The sequence below is a fragment of the Crinia signifera genome, chromosome 19 (assembly GCF_055691185.1).
Source record: "Crinia signifera chromosome 19, ASM5569118v1, whole genome shotgun sequence".
In the NCBI taxonomy this organism is placed as follows: Eukaryota; Metazoa; Chordata; class Amphibia; order Anura; family Myobatrachidae; genus Crinia; species Crinia signifera.
This window is the reverse complement of record NC_139226.1, coordinates 16832220-16850190: the sequence shown is the minus strand read 5'-3', so window position 1 is coordinate 16850190 and position 17971 is coordinate 16832220. Positions and strand designations below refer to the sequence as shown.

The window sequence follows — 17971 nt, the reverse complement described above, 5'->3', positions numbered from 1 at the left end:
GGGGCATCAGTGACCACTTTTTCTGGTGTGTAAACTGTTTAATTACTATTTCTCTGCATGACATAGGATCAGAGCCCTGGCATGCAAATTATTTAAAAAGCATAATTGTTTCTTTAGAACACCAAAGCAATAGATAGAACCAGCCTTTAGCAACACCAAATAAAACATTGTTGCAATTTAAATATAGCCTCTACAACTAGAAAATACACTCTGCTGTCAGACCCCTCTGTACTGCAGTCAGACCCTGCTATCACAAACTCTCATTCACTGCAGCCAGACCCCGTTTACTATTATCAGGCACTCTGATATAACAGCAGTCTCCTCTACCGAGGGAATTCCTCCCTCATAAAAATATTCTGAATCCTACACCACTAATAGGGAATATACCCCTCAAATTACCCAACACAGGATTCAAATAAAATACAACAGCCTCCATAACGATCCCCAGACTTTAGAGCCATTGGCTATACTGGGTGCACACTGTTCATTCAAGACCCCCAGAGGGGAATCACCTTTTTCATTAATTCAATATATCCCCCTGTGCATAGCAGATATGATAAAAGCTCACTGCAAAAGGGACTAATATATTTGATTTTATTTTTCTATCCTATACAGAAGGCCTTTCTGTCCCAATTATTTTAAAAGAATACAAATAAAAGTTACGTTTTATAAAAACTAACAATTAACATAGCAAGAGTGCCCCACAAAGAGAGTCCTCTTTTCTCCTTTCCATTGCCATTGTACACTCGGACTCAGGGGAGCACCACCAACTCTTCAAAATAGCTGCACCCAACTCGGGAACCACAAATTGTTTTTTAGAGATTTGGTTATAGGCCACTCAGGCCGCCCACCACCAAAGGCGAGAATAGATCTCTCTTGATCTTCCTCACCCCAGGTGGGAAGAACCTAGTGCGGAATCCAAAAACCATACCCTATTCAATACTCCAAACAGCACAGACACAAGCCTCAAAACTTCTGGAACAAAGTCATTTGGAGTGATGAGACCAAAATTAAACTTTTTGGCCACAACCATAAATGTTACATTTGGGGAGGAGTCAACAAGGCCAATTATGAAATCTCTGTGGCAGCCTCTCACAGCGGCACCGCCGCTGCTCGTTTTTTGCGAGCAAGTTCCGGGTCGGGGGGGGGTCACCTCACCAGGCACACAGGACACTGGAGCCGGAGGTCACGCGCTGCGTGACAGACAGTCCGGGATGGTACATGGTAGCCGCCAGCTGAGCACGCAGAGTGAGTGCGGTAGTGTCCAGCTCTCTGCTTCCTGCCCAGAATGTACCTACAGGTACAGGGGACCACTATGGGGAGCATGTGTGCCCCCACATATTCGAACCTGTACCTGGGGTGGTGGGAACGAGAGCATGTTTTCACTGAAACCAATGAGATATATACAGACCACATAGACAATTTACTCATCATATGGGAAGGAGAGAAGGAGCTATTTACACAATTTATGAATCTACTGAACCAAAACGACCTTAACCTTAAACTCTCCTGTAACAAGTCAAAATAGGGTGGAATACCTGGACTTACATATCAACATCAAAATGGATGGCTCCATAACTACTGACCTGTTCAGTAAGAACATGGCCACTTATTCCCTACTTCACCAGAACAGGGCACACTTTCCTGCGTATGGGAAGGAATTGTTCTGATCAGACTACCTTTGATGTGAGCGCTGAAGAGTTAAGTTCATGATTAAAAAATAGGGCATATAGTAATTGAGCTATACAGAAGGCCAGGAAAGAAACAACAAGGATTGATAGAGAATCACCTCTTGTCCCCAAACCTAAGAAAATGGATGTACATGAGAAAATACGATTTGTGGGAATCTTCTGCCATGAATGGAGAGAAATTCAGGGTGTACTTTACACCTGAATAACTTAAGAACAGATTGAGCGATACAGTGGATATCAGCTGGAGACAGAGTCACAATTTAAGAGATATCCTTGTCCATAGCCATCTTGAGAAAAACACCAAACCAAGGATATCCAAAAAGGGATCCTATAAATGTGGCACCTGCAGGATATGCTTCGTTATGATCCAACAGAACACATATACCGATAAATTCAATCGAACCTGGAAAATTGGACAGTATATCCCCTGTGACACGGCAGGGGTGATCTACAATTTGGAGTGCCCCTGTGGAAAACACTATATAGGGAAGATCAAAAGAGCCCTCAAAAAGAGACTCTCTGAGCACCTCCTGAGCAATACAAATGCAAAAAATTTCAAAACCCTTACCCCAGTTGCCCGACACTTTTTAAGATTCCACCAAGGGAACTCAAAAGACCTGAGAGCCTTTGGAATGCTAAAAATGGAAAATGGCATATGGAGAGGGGACTGGGATAGGGAGCTTTTGAAACAAGAAACTCGACTTATTTTTCTGATGGGAACTACAGTATGTCACCCCAGGGTCTCAATGAAGAAAATAACTATACCATTTTTCTTTAGAGCCACAATACTGGGAGTGTGACTTATTACTTCACAACCATCAACCCATTCCTTTCCCCAGCAACTACCTGTCTCATTAAATATGGGCTCAATACATATTGTATTTGGGGCGCAATTTGCCCGACACAGTCTAGACTACGATTCATTTATCCAAATTCCAGTAATAGTCAGATTTACATGCACCACAGCAATGGAATCAGTAATAGATTCATAGCTCCCAGTCTATTGGAGAACATCATTATTTTAGCATACCAAATGAACGTATGTACATATTGTCACTTGCACCACATAACATACTGTATGTTGGTGTATATTTACACCCAGAATGTAGGAACACACTTTGTGCAAATCTACCCTCTGCTCACTTACCCTAAACACAAATATTTTTTACTTTGTCACTGCATCTTATTCATTCATCCTTGTCACTCCATCTTATTTTAACACTCATTAGTGACCCATGACACGTTATCAAAGTTGACATTGCCACCTACACCTCACAAGTAATCTCATCAGCACGTGTGACGTTTCTCATTCACATATTGTTTTAAATTATTTTTAATAATTTCTTGGCACTTTTCACTTTTCCCATTTCCCCACAATATCGTGTGAGCTCTTACAGGATATACTTACCCCCACTTTTTTTTCATAAAATTGTGAGTGATGTTTAGGGTACTCAAATTAATCATATTTTAGAGGATATAATACTATTATTATTTAGGTAGACACCATATAATTGTGTTAAGACTACCGCCCCAGATCTATATACTCTTCATTATCCTTAGTGGTTTCCATATATCTTTGCCCCCTCTTTGTTTTTTTCTTCACTTATCCCAAGTCATGACGACTAGCATTTTAGGTAACCTATTTTCATCTTTATTGGCTCCTACACATCTTCCCATTTTTTGATATTTATAATAGAGTCAATAAGAACACACATATATATTGCGGGTCGTCTGGACATAACGACTTGAACAGCTGATTACATCACGATATAGGTTCCATACCGTATAAATAATGAGATGTCCCTAATATATAATGCACTAGAACTTACTAAGATTCATACTAAATTTAAACACACCAAGGGCCAAATGTAATAGGGTGAGAGTTTCAGAAAATGAGAGATTTTGTGAGAGTTTTCCCATGTTTTTTAAAGCAGCAATCAATGAAACTGCAAAACCAGGTTGATTTTGCCATGTAATTGATTGCTGCTTTAAAAAACATGGGAAAACTGTCCCAAAATCTCTCACTTTCTGAAACTCTCACCCTATTACATTTGGCTCCATATAGTCTTTGTAATTTTTCAACATCAAACATGAATGGTGCAAAAGCAATCGGGAAGATTTACCCAATACCATTCTAGATCCTTACTGTCCCCAGACAAACATATGATAATGCCCAATTAATATATACTGTAGTTACATTTTTACTAAACTACAATGATAGGCTGGTAATGTATCAATATACTTACACACGGACATTATACAAACAAATAGGACCCAGACCAATAGGAGGAGGGGACACACCCCCATACTCATGAATATTGATAAGGTGATGGTATATCAGTGGCTTCCGGATGCCCGCCCGGTTGGCTTTGAAAAAGCTCACTGCGAAACGCACGTTGGCATTTCACGTGAGCGGGGGACACTGGGTTAATGTATATACTTTGTTCAATGTAATTTGAATGTGAAAACGGTACTAGTGGTGCGTCCTTGATATTGTAAGCCTCAGTGTTCTGCCGGTTATCACTTGGTAACGGCACACGCTATTACAACTTGCAGCACTAAGCCTGAGATACTAGGGAAACATCTACACTGAGTGTGGGATGTTGTCCCTTTAAACCGCAGACAATGCAAGTTATATACCTTGTTTAGCGTAATTCAAATGTACAAATGGTATTAGCGTTGCATCAATTAATATTGTAAGCCGCAACGTCCTGCCGGCCAGCACTTGGTAACGGCACACACAGTTACAAGTGGCAGCACTAAGCTTGAGATACTAGGGTAACACCTGCACTGAATATAGGATGTTGTCCCTTTGATCTGCAGACAACGTATTGGAAACAACACGCTTACCGTATCATATTGTATTGCGAGGAGACAGGTGGCGGACGGGACGCTGCCCGTACCGAGTCTCTCTATAATATGTTTAATTCCTAGTGTGAGGTGAAGTTAGGGACAAGGTTCCCAATCTGTGAAGTGTTATTAAACATTCACTACCTCCACAACACCAGGCGCACTCCACATTTTTCAAAATACTGATCATTAACCCCTTCCAGACATTTGACGTATATATTCGTCATGGCCGGGATGTACTTCACGACACATGACGTATATATAAGTCATGGCTTTAAACGGTCACCGCGTCCAGAGACGCGGTGACAGAGGGATGATGTCTGCTGTCCCTGACAGCAGACATCCTCCCTCATTGCCCAGGGGGGGTAGCGATACCCCCCGTCTTGGGCGATCGCTGCTATTGGCTGTTCAAAAGTGAACAGCCAAAACTAGCGTTAAACTGCGTATAGTGTAAAATTTAGACTCTGCTGCCCCCTAGTGTCCAAAAAAAATAAAGGAGGTTAAAATAATGATTTTTTAATAAAGTATATATATGGTCTTTGTTAGTTATTAACTATTTTGAGTGGTATGATTATTTGTCTCACAAGCAGAAAATGTAACATTTTGCAAATAGCAAAATGTTCCATTTTTTTACGACATTTTGGTATTTTTCACAAAAAAAAAAAATTGTATCGACCAAAATTTACCACTAATTTAAAGTACAATGTGTCACGGGAAAACAATCTCAAAATCACTGGGATAAGTAAAAGCAAAAAAAAGTTATCCCCACTTAAGTGATACATGTCAGATTTGAAAAAAAGGCCTCTGTCAGGAAGGCAAAAACATGCTGCGTCGGGAAGGGGTTAAAAGACCACACGTGTTCACCCCCGCCACTTTAGAAAATGTATTTCCTTTTTAGAATTGTCCTGTTCAGTTTTACACCTTCACAGTAATTTTAGATATCCTTATTAAAAGTTACATTTTATTATTGTATTTTTTCTCTTTCTTCTTTATTGTGCATCGCAATAAAGGCACTCTGTTGTTTCCCATATCTGTCCTTTTAGTGCCTGGCGGTAGCGCACCTTGAAATTATATTGAATGATTTTCCCTTACACTGATAGAAAGGTAAACTCAACCCATTTGACCCATTTCCAGTGCGATCGATTACTCCTTTTGTTCAGTTCCCTGGGTAGCCTGCAACCACACTATTTTGAGGTTGGCATCACATACCACCTGCACATACAGAGAGTGCCGCCCACACCGATTGACGTAGACGTGTCCCCTCATGTGCGGTGCCCGAAGCCAATGTGGCTGCAATCTATGGCTCCCAGCACATTTGGGAATGCTGAGAGCCGATTGAAAGCCACCTTAAGGTCCTGCCACTCGGACTCACAACATGGGAATCTGATATATGTGCACCACAACTTCTTGAAAGCAAGTAACACTTGAGTAAAATGCTGGTAGAAAGTGGCTTGTGAGACCCCCAATGACCATGAGGTCACAGACTGAGTGGAGCCTGTGGCCAAGAAGTAGAGGGCACAAATAAATTTCTGCAGCCCAGACTTTGCATAGTTGTCACCCCCAAAAGGGTCCAAATCATCTCTCACCTACTCATATAAGTTCAAAAGTTTATTGCGGCTCAGCCTAAACATCCCCACAAACTGTTGATCAGAGAGGGAGTCCAGGTACAGCCTAGCACGATACCTATGTGAAGCATGCAGTACTCGGGGTACCTGGATCTGGCGCGCAGCTTCCTCCCTCCACCTGCGCAGCTCCTCCAAATGCTCAAAGTCGCAAACAGCCAGTTCTACACCACTCTGCACAATCTCCATCTCTCAAACCCTCACAGGTGTCCTTAATGATGTTTGGGTATATGAAGGGGAGTTTATGAATAAAATTGAGGACACATGTGTGAAAATTAACCATTTCTGCATTTGATCAAAGTTGCTTTTGGGTCAATTCGCCCATCAGGACCTGGTCTGCACCAGTGGCGATTTTTAGACACTTTTGAAATGCGAACTCCATTTGTGCATCCTATTAAATAAGTGATTTGTAACCTTTTCTATACAAAAACATCTGGATGCGATAAAAATGCCAATTTTTAAACCGGCAAGTGAAAAAGTGCGAGTTATCTCACAAAATGTGCGATTTGCGCGACTTAGCACACCCTATTAAGTAAGCGGTTTCGTCAAATTGTCTAAAAATGCAATTTTGGCGCCTAAAATAGCACAAATTCAACTAGCGCATCTTATTAAATGTCATCCTAAGTCTCTCCATGGTGACTTAGATTAGCGGCGCCCTACTGCTCTGAGAACAGGGCAGACACTCTGAGTGATTTCCTGAGTGCACACCCAGCATTTTCCTGGGTACGCCCAGGAAACTGTGCAAATGCCCCAGCACAACTCCTGAAAGCTCTCCCCGCTGTGAGTGCCTTGGAGACTATGCAAGTCTCCAAGGGCATCCGCAGTGAAGGCCTGCACATGCGCATAAGAGATTATGTGAATGTGCAGGCAGAAAATATTGGTACCCATTGTGAATTTACAAAGTAGCCTACCAACAGAGCCAGCCCTAGGCATAGGCAAACTAGGCAAATGCCTAGTTCGTTTGGAATGCCTAGGGGCACCAGCAGCTTCTGCTGATTAAAATGATATGCAGCATGCCTATATTATGTGTGTGAGTGAGGCTGTATCTGCATATGAAATAGTGTATTCATGGAAATCACTTCATCTTATTTGCATTGTTATGTGACCAGGACACACAAGGAGCTTCCGATTATTAAAATGATATGCAGCCTGCCTATATTCTGTGTGCGAGTGTGGCTGTACCTGAATATGGAATGCTATGTTACATTTTTTTTCTACGGGTATAATGTGAATAATATGAGGAGTAATGTACATGAGGTAAAGTGGTACTACTGTGTGATGTAACGTGAATAAGGGACACCATCGCATGATATAATGTGAATAAAGTTGCACTACTGTGTGGCATAATGTGACTTGGGGGTACTATTGTGTGGCCATGCCCCTTCCCAGCAAGAACACACCCCTGTTTGGGCTGAGCACCGAATGTGTGCACTGTTTCTATTTAAAATATTGCGGGTAGGAGCACCAAAATGATGACTGCTATGATGAGGGTTGATGGTGCTTGGAAATGGGAGCAGGGTCAGAGGCGGAACTAGTGGCGGTGCTAGAGGGCACCAGCCAAAATCTTGCCTAGGGCGTCATTTAGGCTAGGGCCGGCTCTGCCTTCCAACCAAAATGAGGGCCTGTGTGTGCACATACTGTAGGAGCCTGTGCATATGAAACTGTGTATGTGCTTATGGGTCTGTGAGGGCATATAGGAGTCTGTGCATATAGGACTGATATGGGAGTTATGGGTGCAATGTAGTGCATTGGGATGGTCAAGTACTAGCTGAAAGAACGGAATGGGGGCACACCATCATATATTTTGCATCCGGGCGTCTTGTATGAACTTATGCCCCTGGGAGAGCATTCCATTCTCAGTATTGGGTGATCTGCCTATCTGTTAATAAATAATAATCACTTCTTTAAGAATTATAATCCAGACTATAGCCCTTATTCTGTTTCACTCGCAAAAGGCAAATTCCTTCTCAAATGGACAAAACCATGTGCACTGCAGGTGGGGCAGATGAGACTTGTGCAGAGAGAGTTAGATTTGGGTGAGTTATTTGTTTCTGTGAAGGGAAAATACTGACTGCTTTATTTCTACACTGCAATATAGATATCAGTTTGAAGTAAAACCCCAAGCAAATCTCATTCTCTCTGCACAAGTAGCATCTACCCCACCTGCAATGCACATGGTTTTGTCCATTTGAGAAGGAATATGCCCTTGCGAGAACGACTGTGACAAGAGCTGGATGCTGCATTTACTGTTACAGTGTAGCGCAGCTCCTGTCACTGAGGACACAGAATCATCAATTTCTTGTCACCCCCTCAGCAGTAGACACTGGGGTGCTTCTGCATCCCCTTAGCAATGCCATTGGTCCCTGCTATATGTACAGTAAGTGCTGATGTTAAATAAAGACAGTGATGCCAAAGGTGGGAAAGATACAGTATCAATTTAACATCTGTTTAAATCTTTTTTTTTTCTCTTTTTTTTATCATTCTCTTTGTACAGGTGGGGTCACAAACTATGACAGATTCCAAATTAATTGTGTGCCTAATGATTATTGTAAGACAACTGGAAGTATTAGCACCCACAGTATCAAAATAAAAACCGCCACTACCTGTTGTTATACGGATACCTGTACTCCACCAGAACCTACATGTAAGTGTTCATTTGTATACCTTTGTTCTATCCGTTAATTGTATATTTGTTTTTGTTTCATTTAAACAAATTATCATAAACTTCCTATCTTCGGCAGACGTGAGACTGGGTTATATCCTCACACATTAAGGGTGCGATGCACTAAAGCAAACATGCAGTAAAAACCCTGTTATCAGGTTTTACCGCATTTTGGTATTAACTAAAACCTGCATGCCGGGTAACCGCAACGGGGGGGGGGATTTTTCAATACCGTAGGAAATACCTACGGTATTGTAAAATACTTACCTGTATACCACACATCTAGAATTATGGTAATGGGTGGTCCCAGATTCAATTACTGAAGTAGTTGGATCCTTGCGCGGACTTGCTGCGTGCTGAAAAGGGAGTTTGGCCTAATGCTAAGGAGGCATGGCATCACAAAAGGGGGCATGGCATTACACATTATACCACACAAAGTAATGCCAATTACACATAAGGCCACACATGATGCCCATTACATACTACTGTATATAACAAACCATAATGCCCATTATATACTGTATAACACACCGTAATAGGTGACAGAACACAGCACACTGCCGTCCTTCTACAGGCTGTGTGCTTGCATCTATTTCCCTAAAGAGTCGCAGAGTGTAAGTGTCCCGCGGTGTGTACACAGAGAAGATCAGTTGCGACTGAGCCGCATGGTCTCTGAAGGGCCTTTGGAAATGCGTTAATGTTTCCAGTTGTTGTGTACATTCATATCCAAAGATGTACACCAAGGAAGGACAGGTGTGATATTAGCATAAAGTTGCACATTCTACACAACCAAAATCAGCTCCACAAGCTTAACCTTGTGTAATATATAACGAGTATTGTGCACCCTACTGTAAACCAAAAATTATAATACAAGTCACCAATAGGTTGTACATTTCATTTTGTGGAACTAAATATTTTACAGTGCCCGAAGATAGCTCGCAGCCAAACGGAGTGACCTGTCCTGCTTGCATATCGATTACATCTGATTGGTGTTACACTGCGGACACCATGCAGTGCACTGGAGATGAAGATATGTGTGCTCTCCAAAATATCTATATTGAAGGTAACTACAATAACATTTGACTGTACTCTGCCAATTACTGCATTATAGAAATGATGAAACATCCATTTAGGTGTCTGATGAAATACATATAATGCAACTAATAATCGAGAAATGGGAGGAAATGCCATTATGTAGTCAGTTACCTCATCTAGTGACAGTTAGCTGCCACAGACTCGCAATCCCCAGCACTGGTCACAGTGTGTCCCAAGCTAACAAGCAACCCCACCAAACTGACAAAAATGCTTCAAAAAGAGCTGTAAACAATTATCTTCAGGGGGTAATTTATTTTTATTACAATACATTTTAATCTTATTGTTTCATGTAATGCACATTTTAAACATATACTTTAGACACATATTCTTAAAATATATATATTCACACTATACAGGCGCTTGGTATTTTTATGTAAGTTACCTTATATGCCAAGACCTTAGAAGTGGAACTTTGAGTAAAAAATACATTAGTATCTTGAGATACATACAGTAGATCCTCAGTTTTAGTTTCCTGAACTGTTTTTGTGCACCCATTCAGTTATTTTAACTCACACATTTTTTGGCAGTCATACTCTTCAAAATATTGTCATAGATGTGATTTCAACCCATCACCTGTTACATTGTAGGCAGACACCTTACTGATGAAACTATTTATGCCCACGTAAGAAGCCTGCAAATTCAAACTATATGAAGCTATTTACAATTGTCACTTTGTCGGAGATACCAGCGCGTCAGATTTGCCGGGACGTTGGCAACGGTCAGGGCCGGCGCCACCACTAGGCAGCCTTAGGCATTTGCAAGGGTGGCAGTTAGGAGCAGGTCTCCGGTGATGGAGGTTAGCGGCAAGCCGGCAACTCTCCCACCATCTCCCCCCCCCCCCTGGAGCGACTCGGCGCCGCATCACCCCCGTCGAGTTACTCCGTGGCCCTAGCCGCATCACATCCACCCCCTCCCATTGCACGCAGCATTGCCGGGCATCCCCTCCCCCCTCATGGAGCGTCCAATGCCTCCAATGTAACAGGTGATGGGTTTACATGCTGGTTATGACAGAATTTTAAAATGTGTGTATTAAATACAAAATGATGTGACTGAAGGTGCACGGATTGGAGAGTGAGTCACCACAGAGGACATAAGGAGGGCAGCAGGAAAAAGCTACATTAAAATAAGTAAAACATTTAATTGAACAGCAGGAAGATGTTAAACATATCATATTACCCTAGTTACAGAACGCTGACTCGCCCACACAGCACTCACCAAAATTATATATTAAGGCCATTTTAAGAAAGCTGATAAAGAGGATTTGTCAAGGGGCAAATTAGAATATCGCACAGAGCCCTGTACAAAGCAATCCATCTGCTTAGTTTTCCACAGGAGAGCAGCCAAAATGGCTCAGCCAGGGACTGAAAATTGGAAGGGTCTGCTAGCTTCTGAAGAACTGCTGCCAACGAGTGTGTGCAGGGGTGTTAGAGATGGCTGCAGCTCCGGGCGGGCTCCAGGGGGGTCAGTGCGACCGCCGCCGCTACGCTCCATCGGTGGGGGGGTTCTTGGAGGGTGATGCGGCAGCAGCATCTTACTTCACAGGGGGGGATAGAGATGCAGCGATGGGTGCAGCTCCAGATGGGCTCCAGGGGGATCTGTGCGGGCGCTAGCCATGGGCGGGCTCCAGGGGCGGGTGTATGGCTCACTCACCTGCTCCCAGGTGCTTTCCTGCTGCTCACCTCAGCTCCGGCAGGACCTTTCCTGCTGCTGCTGCTCCTCCTGCTGCTCATTACTGCCCTGCTCCTAACTGCTGCCCTGTAGTGGCCGGCACCTTGGCAAATGCCTAAAGCTGCCTAGTGGTGGCACCGGCCCTGAGTGTAATGTGTAATTGGCATCACGGTGTGCGGCATAATGTGTAATTGCCATTTCAGCTAAACAGTGTAAATTGATTTATGTAGCCTGTCATTGTTTGGGCTTGATATGTGAGGCGTACTAGGTCACTGTGTGGGCCTTTATGCTTATATGTCACTGTGTGGCCTTCAGCCCGCCAACTTAAGCGTAGGATGACAGCGACCATTCCTGTGGTAACCAATGTCTGGTCATGCAGGTTGCAAAAGTGAGGTGGAAAAAGAATTGGTTGTGGAGCGCTTAGGAGTAATATTTTAGTACTGTAGAAAACAATCTATTATGATCAATTGGGTATCACATAAAGGTTTATTAAATCTAATAAAATATATGATAAATGAATTATCGATAAAAAAAACAATATTTGAAAAACATATACAAATAACATTAAAAATGCACTCTGGTGTGAAAATAGAAGGACAATGGAAAATATACTTAGGCAAGTACCGCTTGTTCCTAGTATTGCTCCCCTCCAGTGATTAGGTGTAATAAATCTCACATTAGAGTCCGTGGTAAACTGGTATGGTGGATGTCCATAAACCTGGCTGGATGCCTTGTAATTTGCTTCACTTTGTGAAGAAGAGATGTTTTAACTCACTTTCGGAATAGGCTCCAATAGTATGCAGGTGGGGGTGTGCCAAGTTGAAATGTCCAGTTAGTTGGCAAATACCTGTTAGGAGGAGAGCTGGTCCAAGTGGGGTAATCTGAGTTGTCAGAGGATGACAAAACGCGTCAGACCAATCCACACTCCCCTGTTGAACTCTGCAAAACTTTTTTTCTCTTTAGTCCAGTCCGGTGACACAGCTCACGATGGGATGTAGGAGGGTCCGCCAGGAGCCAGGCACCTATGCTTCTAATTTCTTTGGGAGCAGGCTCCTCCCTACTGCATCCCATAATGCTCCAGTTAGTTTTAGGTGCCCACAGGAGTCGGTGCTTTCCTCGCTGACCCCTGACAGGATTAGCAGCTCAGATAAGTACTCTGATACATTGCTCTGTGCGGTGCCTGTTCATTTGCATTGTGTTAAATACATGGCTGAGGGTTTTACTTCTGCTTCTGTGGAGGAGGGAGCGCTGGACATGTTTATTTACTGTAAAAAGTGTGATGCTAAATTTACATGTGATCATGAGGATCAGGGGGATTTATGCCCGTCCTGTGAGACTGTTCCCTGTGGGTCACGCACCCCCAGAACGGAGATAGCTGAACCTGCTTGGGCTTTGGCGCTGGGCAGGTCTATGAATGCTCTTACTGAGGCTTTGAATAGGCAGAAGGATTCCCAACTCCAGTTCTCCTCACACCCACCATCATCATCCAAATCCTGTATAATTGGTGGTGTAGAAACAGGGTGTCTAAGCACACTCTCATCAGAGGATTTTGTAAACTGGGTCTCCTGGCCACTTTACTTCGTCTCAGGTGTCTGGGGGGTCACTTACCCCGGCTCAGGGGGACCCCATTTTGCTGCAGGCTATGCAGGATACTGCCCAGGGAGTTCATAAAATGACTGCCCTGATGGAGTAGTTTACAAAATCCTCTGATGAGAGTGTGCTTAGGCACCCTGTTTCTACACCACCAATTATACAGGATTTGGATGATGATGGTGGGTGTGAGTAGAACTGGAGTTGGGACTTGAGTGATGAAGCTGAGGCTTTAGCTTCAGGCATTGAGGATTTTATTGTGGCTGTTAAGCAGACTTTGAATCTTACAGAGGAGGAAAAGACTCCTGTCTCTTGTGTATTTAAAAAGAGTTGCAGGGACCCTGTGTGTTTTCCCTCTGATGAGGGAATGTCATCTCTTTAAAAATGATAAGAGATTGTTGATGGCAAAAATGTATGCTAATATGTACCCTATGCCAGAGGAGCATACACAATTATGGGAAAAAGCCCCATTAGTGGATGCATCTGTTGCTAGACTGTCTAAAGCCACTGCCTTGCCGGTCCAGGGGGGTGCTGCCTTTAAGGACCCGGTGGACAAAAAAGTTGAAGGCTGCTTGAAGGCTATTTTTGAAGGCGTGGGTTATACCTTGAGACCCATTATCGCGTCTGCTTGGGTCACAAAAGCCATGATCAAGTGGGCGGAGGAGCTTGCTGGGCTGCTCCACCAAAATTCAGAGGCTTTTATTCTGGCAGAGAAATTGAGATCTGCCGCAGAGTATGTTTGTGAGGCTGGTGAGGAAGGAGCTAAAATGGTGTCCAGAGTGTCTGTAACCTCAGTGTCTGCTAGAAGGGCTCTTTGGCTCAAAGCTTGGGAAGCTGATAGTGAGTCCAAGAGGTCCCTTGAAAACTTGCCTTTTAAGGGGGAGTTATTGTTTGGCTCGGAGCTGGAAGCCATCATCAAGCAGGCTACTGGGGGCAAGAGTACTTTTCTTCCCACTACTTCCAAGAGTTCAGGCTCGAAGTTGGGAGTTTTCAAGCCGTCCTTTCGGCCGCCATTTCGGGGCGGGGCGTCCAACAGAGGACAGTCTGGCCGTGGCAGATTTCAGGCCGGCAGAGGAAAGGCTTCCAAAGGCCGTTTTGGTGCCTTTACAAAAAAGCATGCCTCCAAGGGTGATGACAAGTCCTCTGCATGAGGGGGCGGGGACTCCCCATTCTGGGCTCAGAGTGGGGGGTCGCCTCCTACATTTTCGGGACAGGTGGAGAGAATCCATAGTGGATCCTTGGGTCCTTTCCATCATTTCCGAAGGTTACCGGATAAATCTCAGGGGCAGGCCACCCAATAGATTTCTCCCTACACCCTTGCCGCGAACAGCGTCACTGAGGTCCGCTCTGTTGGAGGCAGCTGTGTCTCTCAAAGAGAAGGGAGTAGTGATTCCGGTTCCCCAGGAGGAGAGAAAACAAAGGTTTTATTCAATCCTGTTCCTAGTCCCCAAACCAGATGGGTCTTTCAGGCCCATACTAAATTTAAAGTCTTTAAATCTTCATTTGTGGGTAGATCACTTTCGAATGGAGTCTCTGCGCTCTGTGCACCTGAGCATAGGGCCGGGGGAGTTTTTGGCATCGGTCGATATTCAGGATGCATATCTCCACGTGCCCATTTTCAAGGATCACCAAGCTCTCCTAAGGTTTGCAATTGGAGAAGACCATTGGCAGTTTCAGGCACTGCCGTTTGGTTTGGCAACGGCTCCGAGAGTGTTCACAAAAGTGATGGCGGTCATGGCTGCAGCTCTCCGTCTAAATGGAATAGTAATTATTCCTTATTTGGACGACCTTTTATTCAAGGCGGAGTCGGCGGGAAAACTTCAGGAACACCTGAGTGTTGCGACGCAGTTCTTGCAAGAACAGGGTTGGGTGCTAAACCTTCCCAAGTCACATCTAACACCCACACAGAGTCTGCAGTTCCTAGGGGTAATCTTGGACACACACCTTCACAGGTTCTTACCACACCCCAAAGTGGTGGAGATTCGGCAGATGGTGCTGATAATTCTCCGGGCCCCTGCACCGATGGTGTGGCAGGGAGTAAGGCTGCTGGGCAAAATTATAGCGACTTTCGAGATGCTGCAGTTTGCCAGATTCCATTCCAGGTCCTTCCAATGGAACATCCTGGCATGCTGGTCCGGCAATGTAAAGACAATGAAACAGGAACGGTTAGTCTTGTCTCAGGAAGCAAGAATGTCCTTGGAATGGTGGACAGATATAGAGATTTTGCAGATGGGGCGGTCCCTTTGCTCCTGGGACTGGTTGGTCATCATGACGGATGCCAGTCTCAGGGGCTGGGGGGCAGTGGTGCTTCACCTGAGATTGCAGGGCCTTTGGTCAGAAGAGGAATCCAGTCTTCCCATAAACATACTTGAACTGAGAGCAGTATGGAATGCCTTCTGTCAAGCAGAGAAATTTCTGAAAGGTCTGCCAGTACGAGTACAATCCGACAATGCCACTACAGTGGCATACTTGAATCACCAGGGCGGTACTCAGAGCAAGATGGCGATGGCAGAGATTGTGACAATCTTCACCTGGGCGGAGGTACAGGTTCCAGCACTGTCAGCCGTTTTAATTCCGGGGATCCAGAATGTGGAGGCGGACTATCTCAGCAGGGCGGACCTGCTGGAGGGGGAGTGGTCACTCCATCGGGAGGTGTTTCAGAAGATGGTGGACAGATGGGGACTGCCAGACATAGATCTTATGGCGTCCAGGACCAATTGTCAAGTTCCGAGATTTTGCTCTCGGTCAAGGGATCCGTCGGCTTGGGCAGTGGATGCCATGACAATTCCTTGGTCTTTCAATCTGGTCTACATCTTCCCTCCGTTCCCAATGATCTCGAGGGTGTTGAAGAGTATAAAGAACCAGAGAGTACCGGCCATTCTGGTTGCACCAAATTGGCCCAGGAGGTCATGGTACTCAGACATACTGAGATTATCGACGGAATCGTGGCGACTTCCTCTTCAGCCGGACTTACTAAGCCAAGGACCGTTTCTGCACCAGGACCTAGCTCGTCTAAATTTCATGGCGTTGCGTATGAATCCTCCTTATTAAGAAAAAAGGGGTTTTCAGAAGAGGTCATACAGACCATGCTAAGGGCCAGAAAACCGGTGTCTGCGGCCAATTACCACAGGGTGTGGAGGATCTACATCAGGTGGTGTGAAAGGCAGAGAGTTCATACCTCCAGGTTTAAGGTAGCGAGGCTACTGGAGTTCCTACTGGATTGCCTGTCATCGGGGTTAAGTTTGCAGTCTCTGAAAGTGCAAATTTCGGCGCTTTCCATTTTCTTTCAGAAGAGAGTGGCTCTGCTGCCGGAGGTACAAACTTTTTTGCAGGGTGTGGCCAGGATTAAGCCTCCTTATAGGCAGCCGGTTGCACTGTGGGGCTTGTCTCTTGTCTTGTCCATGCTGCAGAAACCTCCTTTCGAGTCACTGAGATCGGCTGATCTCAAGTACCTTACCTGGAAGCTTACCTTTTTATTGGCCAATGCTTCGGCTAGGCGTGTGTCAGAATTGGGTGCTTTGTCTTGCAAGTCACCATTTTTGATCTTTCATGATGATAGGGCTGTTCTCAGGACAGTACCACAATTTTTACCTAAAGTGGTTTCCTCATTTCATTTGAATCAGGACATTGTGCTCCCAGTTTTGTCACCGCCTGAGGGAAGGAGGAATAGGGACAGTTTGAAAAAGTTGGATGTGGTTCGCGCATTGCGAATCTATATCAGTAGAGTAAAGGATGTTCGCAAATCAGATTTGCTGTTGGTTTTGTACGATGTACATAAGATTGGGTGGCCTGCTTCAAAGCAGACTATAGCCCGCTGGTTGAGATCAACTATTGCGTTTGCCTATTGTTTGCCATCTTGCATAAACGCCCATACTACAAGGTCAGTTGCTTCGTCATGGGCGGTGAGGCATAGGGCCACAGCGGAGCAGCTGTGCAGGGCAGCCACCTGGTCCTCTGTTCACACCTTTACAAAATTCTACAGGTTTTATGAGTTCGCGTCGGAGGACACTTCATTTGGACGGGCAGTGATGAGAACTGGCAGTCTGAGCGTACCCTCCCAAAGGACCGGCTCGTGAACGTCCCATCGTGAGCTGTGTCACCGGACTGGACGAAAGAGAGAAGGGGATTTTTGTAAGAACTTACCGTTCGAACCCCTTTCTCTGAGTCCAGTCCGGTGACACAGCGATCCCTCCCTAACGCTCAGTAAGTTGTACCGTTCATGGTTGCCATGTTATGTGTTATAAGTTGCATATATGATGTTCAGGCATTGTATTGAGTTGTGTATCCTAGTGTGCTGTTGAAGTTTAACTGAAGCATTATGGGATGCAGTAGGGAGGAGCCTGCTCCCAAACAAATTAGAAGCATAGGTGCCTGGCTCCTGGCGGACCCTCCTACATCCCATCGTGAGCTGTGTCACCGGACTGGACTCAGAGAAAGGGGTTAGAACGGTAAGTTCTTACAAAAATCCCCTTATTGATTACACCACTTGGACCAGCTCTCCTCCTAACTGGTATTTGCCAACTAACTGGACATTTCAACTTGGGACACCACCACCTGCATACTCTTTTAGAGAAAAACACATACACAATTGCATAGAAAATAATTGAAAATAAGGGGAATGCTGGTGTCCCAGCTTGCTTTTATATAAATTTATTATATATAAATGAATGCATTAATATGTAACAGCAGCAGCAATTGGAGAGTTAGTGATTGATAAATATGACTCCATATGAATGCAGTTTTGACATGGGGAATGGGGAATGGGACAGAGTACCTGTGCAGTAGTACCACTC

At 44.5% G+C, this 17971-nt stretch overlaps 1 protein-coding gene across 1 annotated transcript in view; it reads left to right on the top strand.

Annotated features, from left to right (window-relative positions):
- The window catches only part of LOC146042202 (phospholipase A2 inhibitor NAI-like), a 74741-nt gene that overhangs the window by 36386 nt on the left and 20384 nt on the right, over positions 1 to 17971 (top strand). The window contains exons 3-4 of the mRNA XM_083162127.1: positions 8658 to 8807; positions 9748 to 9888. Coding sequence (XP_083018253.1) covers positions 8658 to 8807; positions 9748 to 9888 — 291 coding nt within the window. The remainder of the gene's footprint in view (positions 1 to 8657; positions 8808 to 9747; positions 9889 to 17971) is intronic.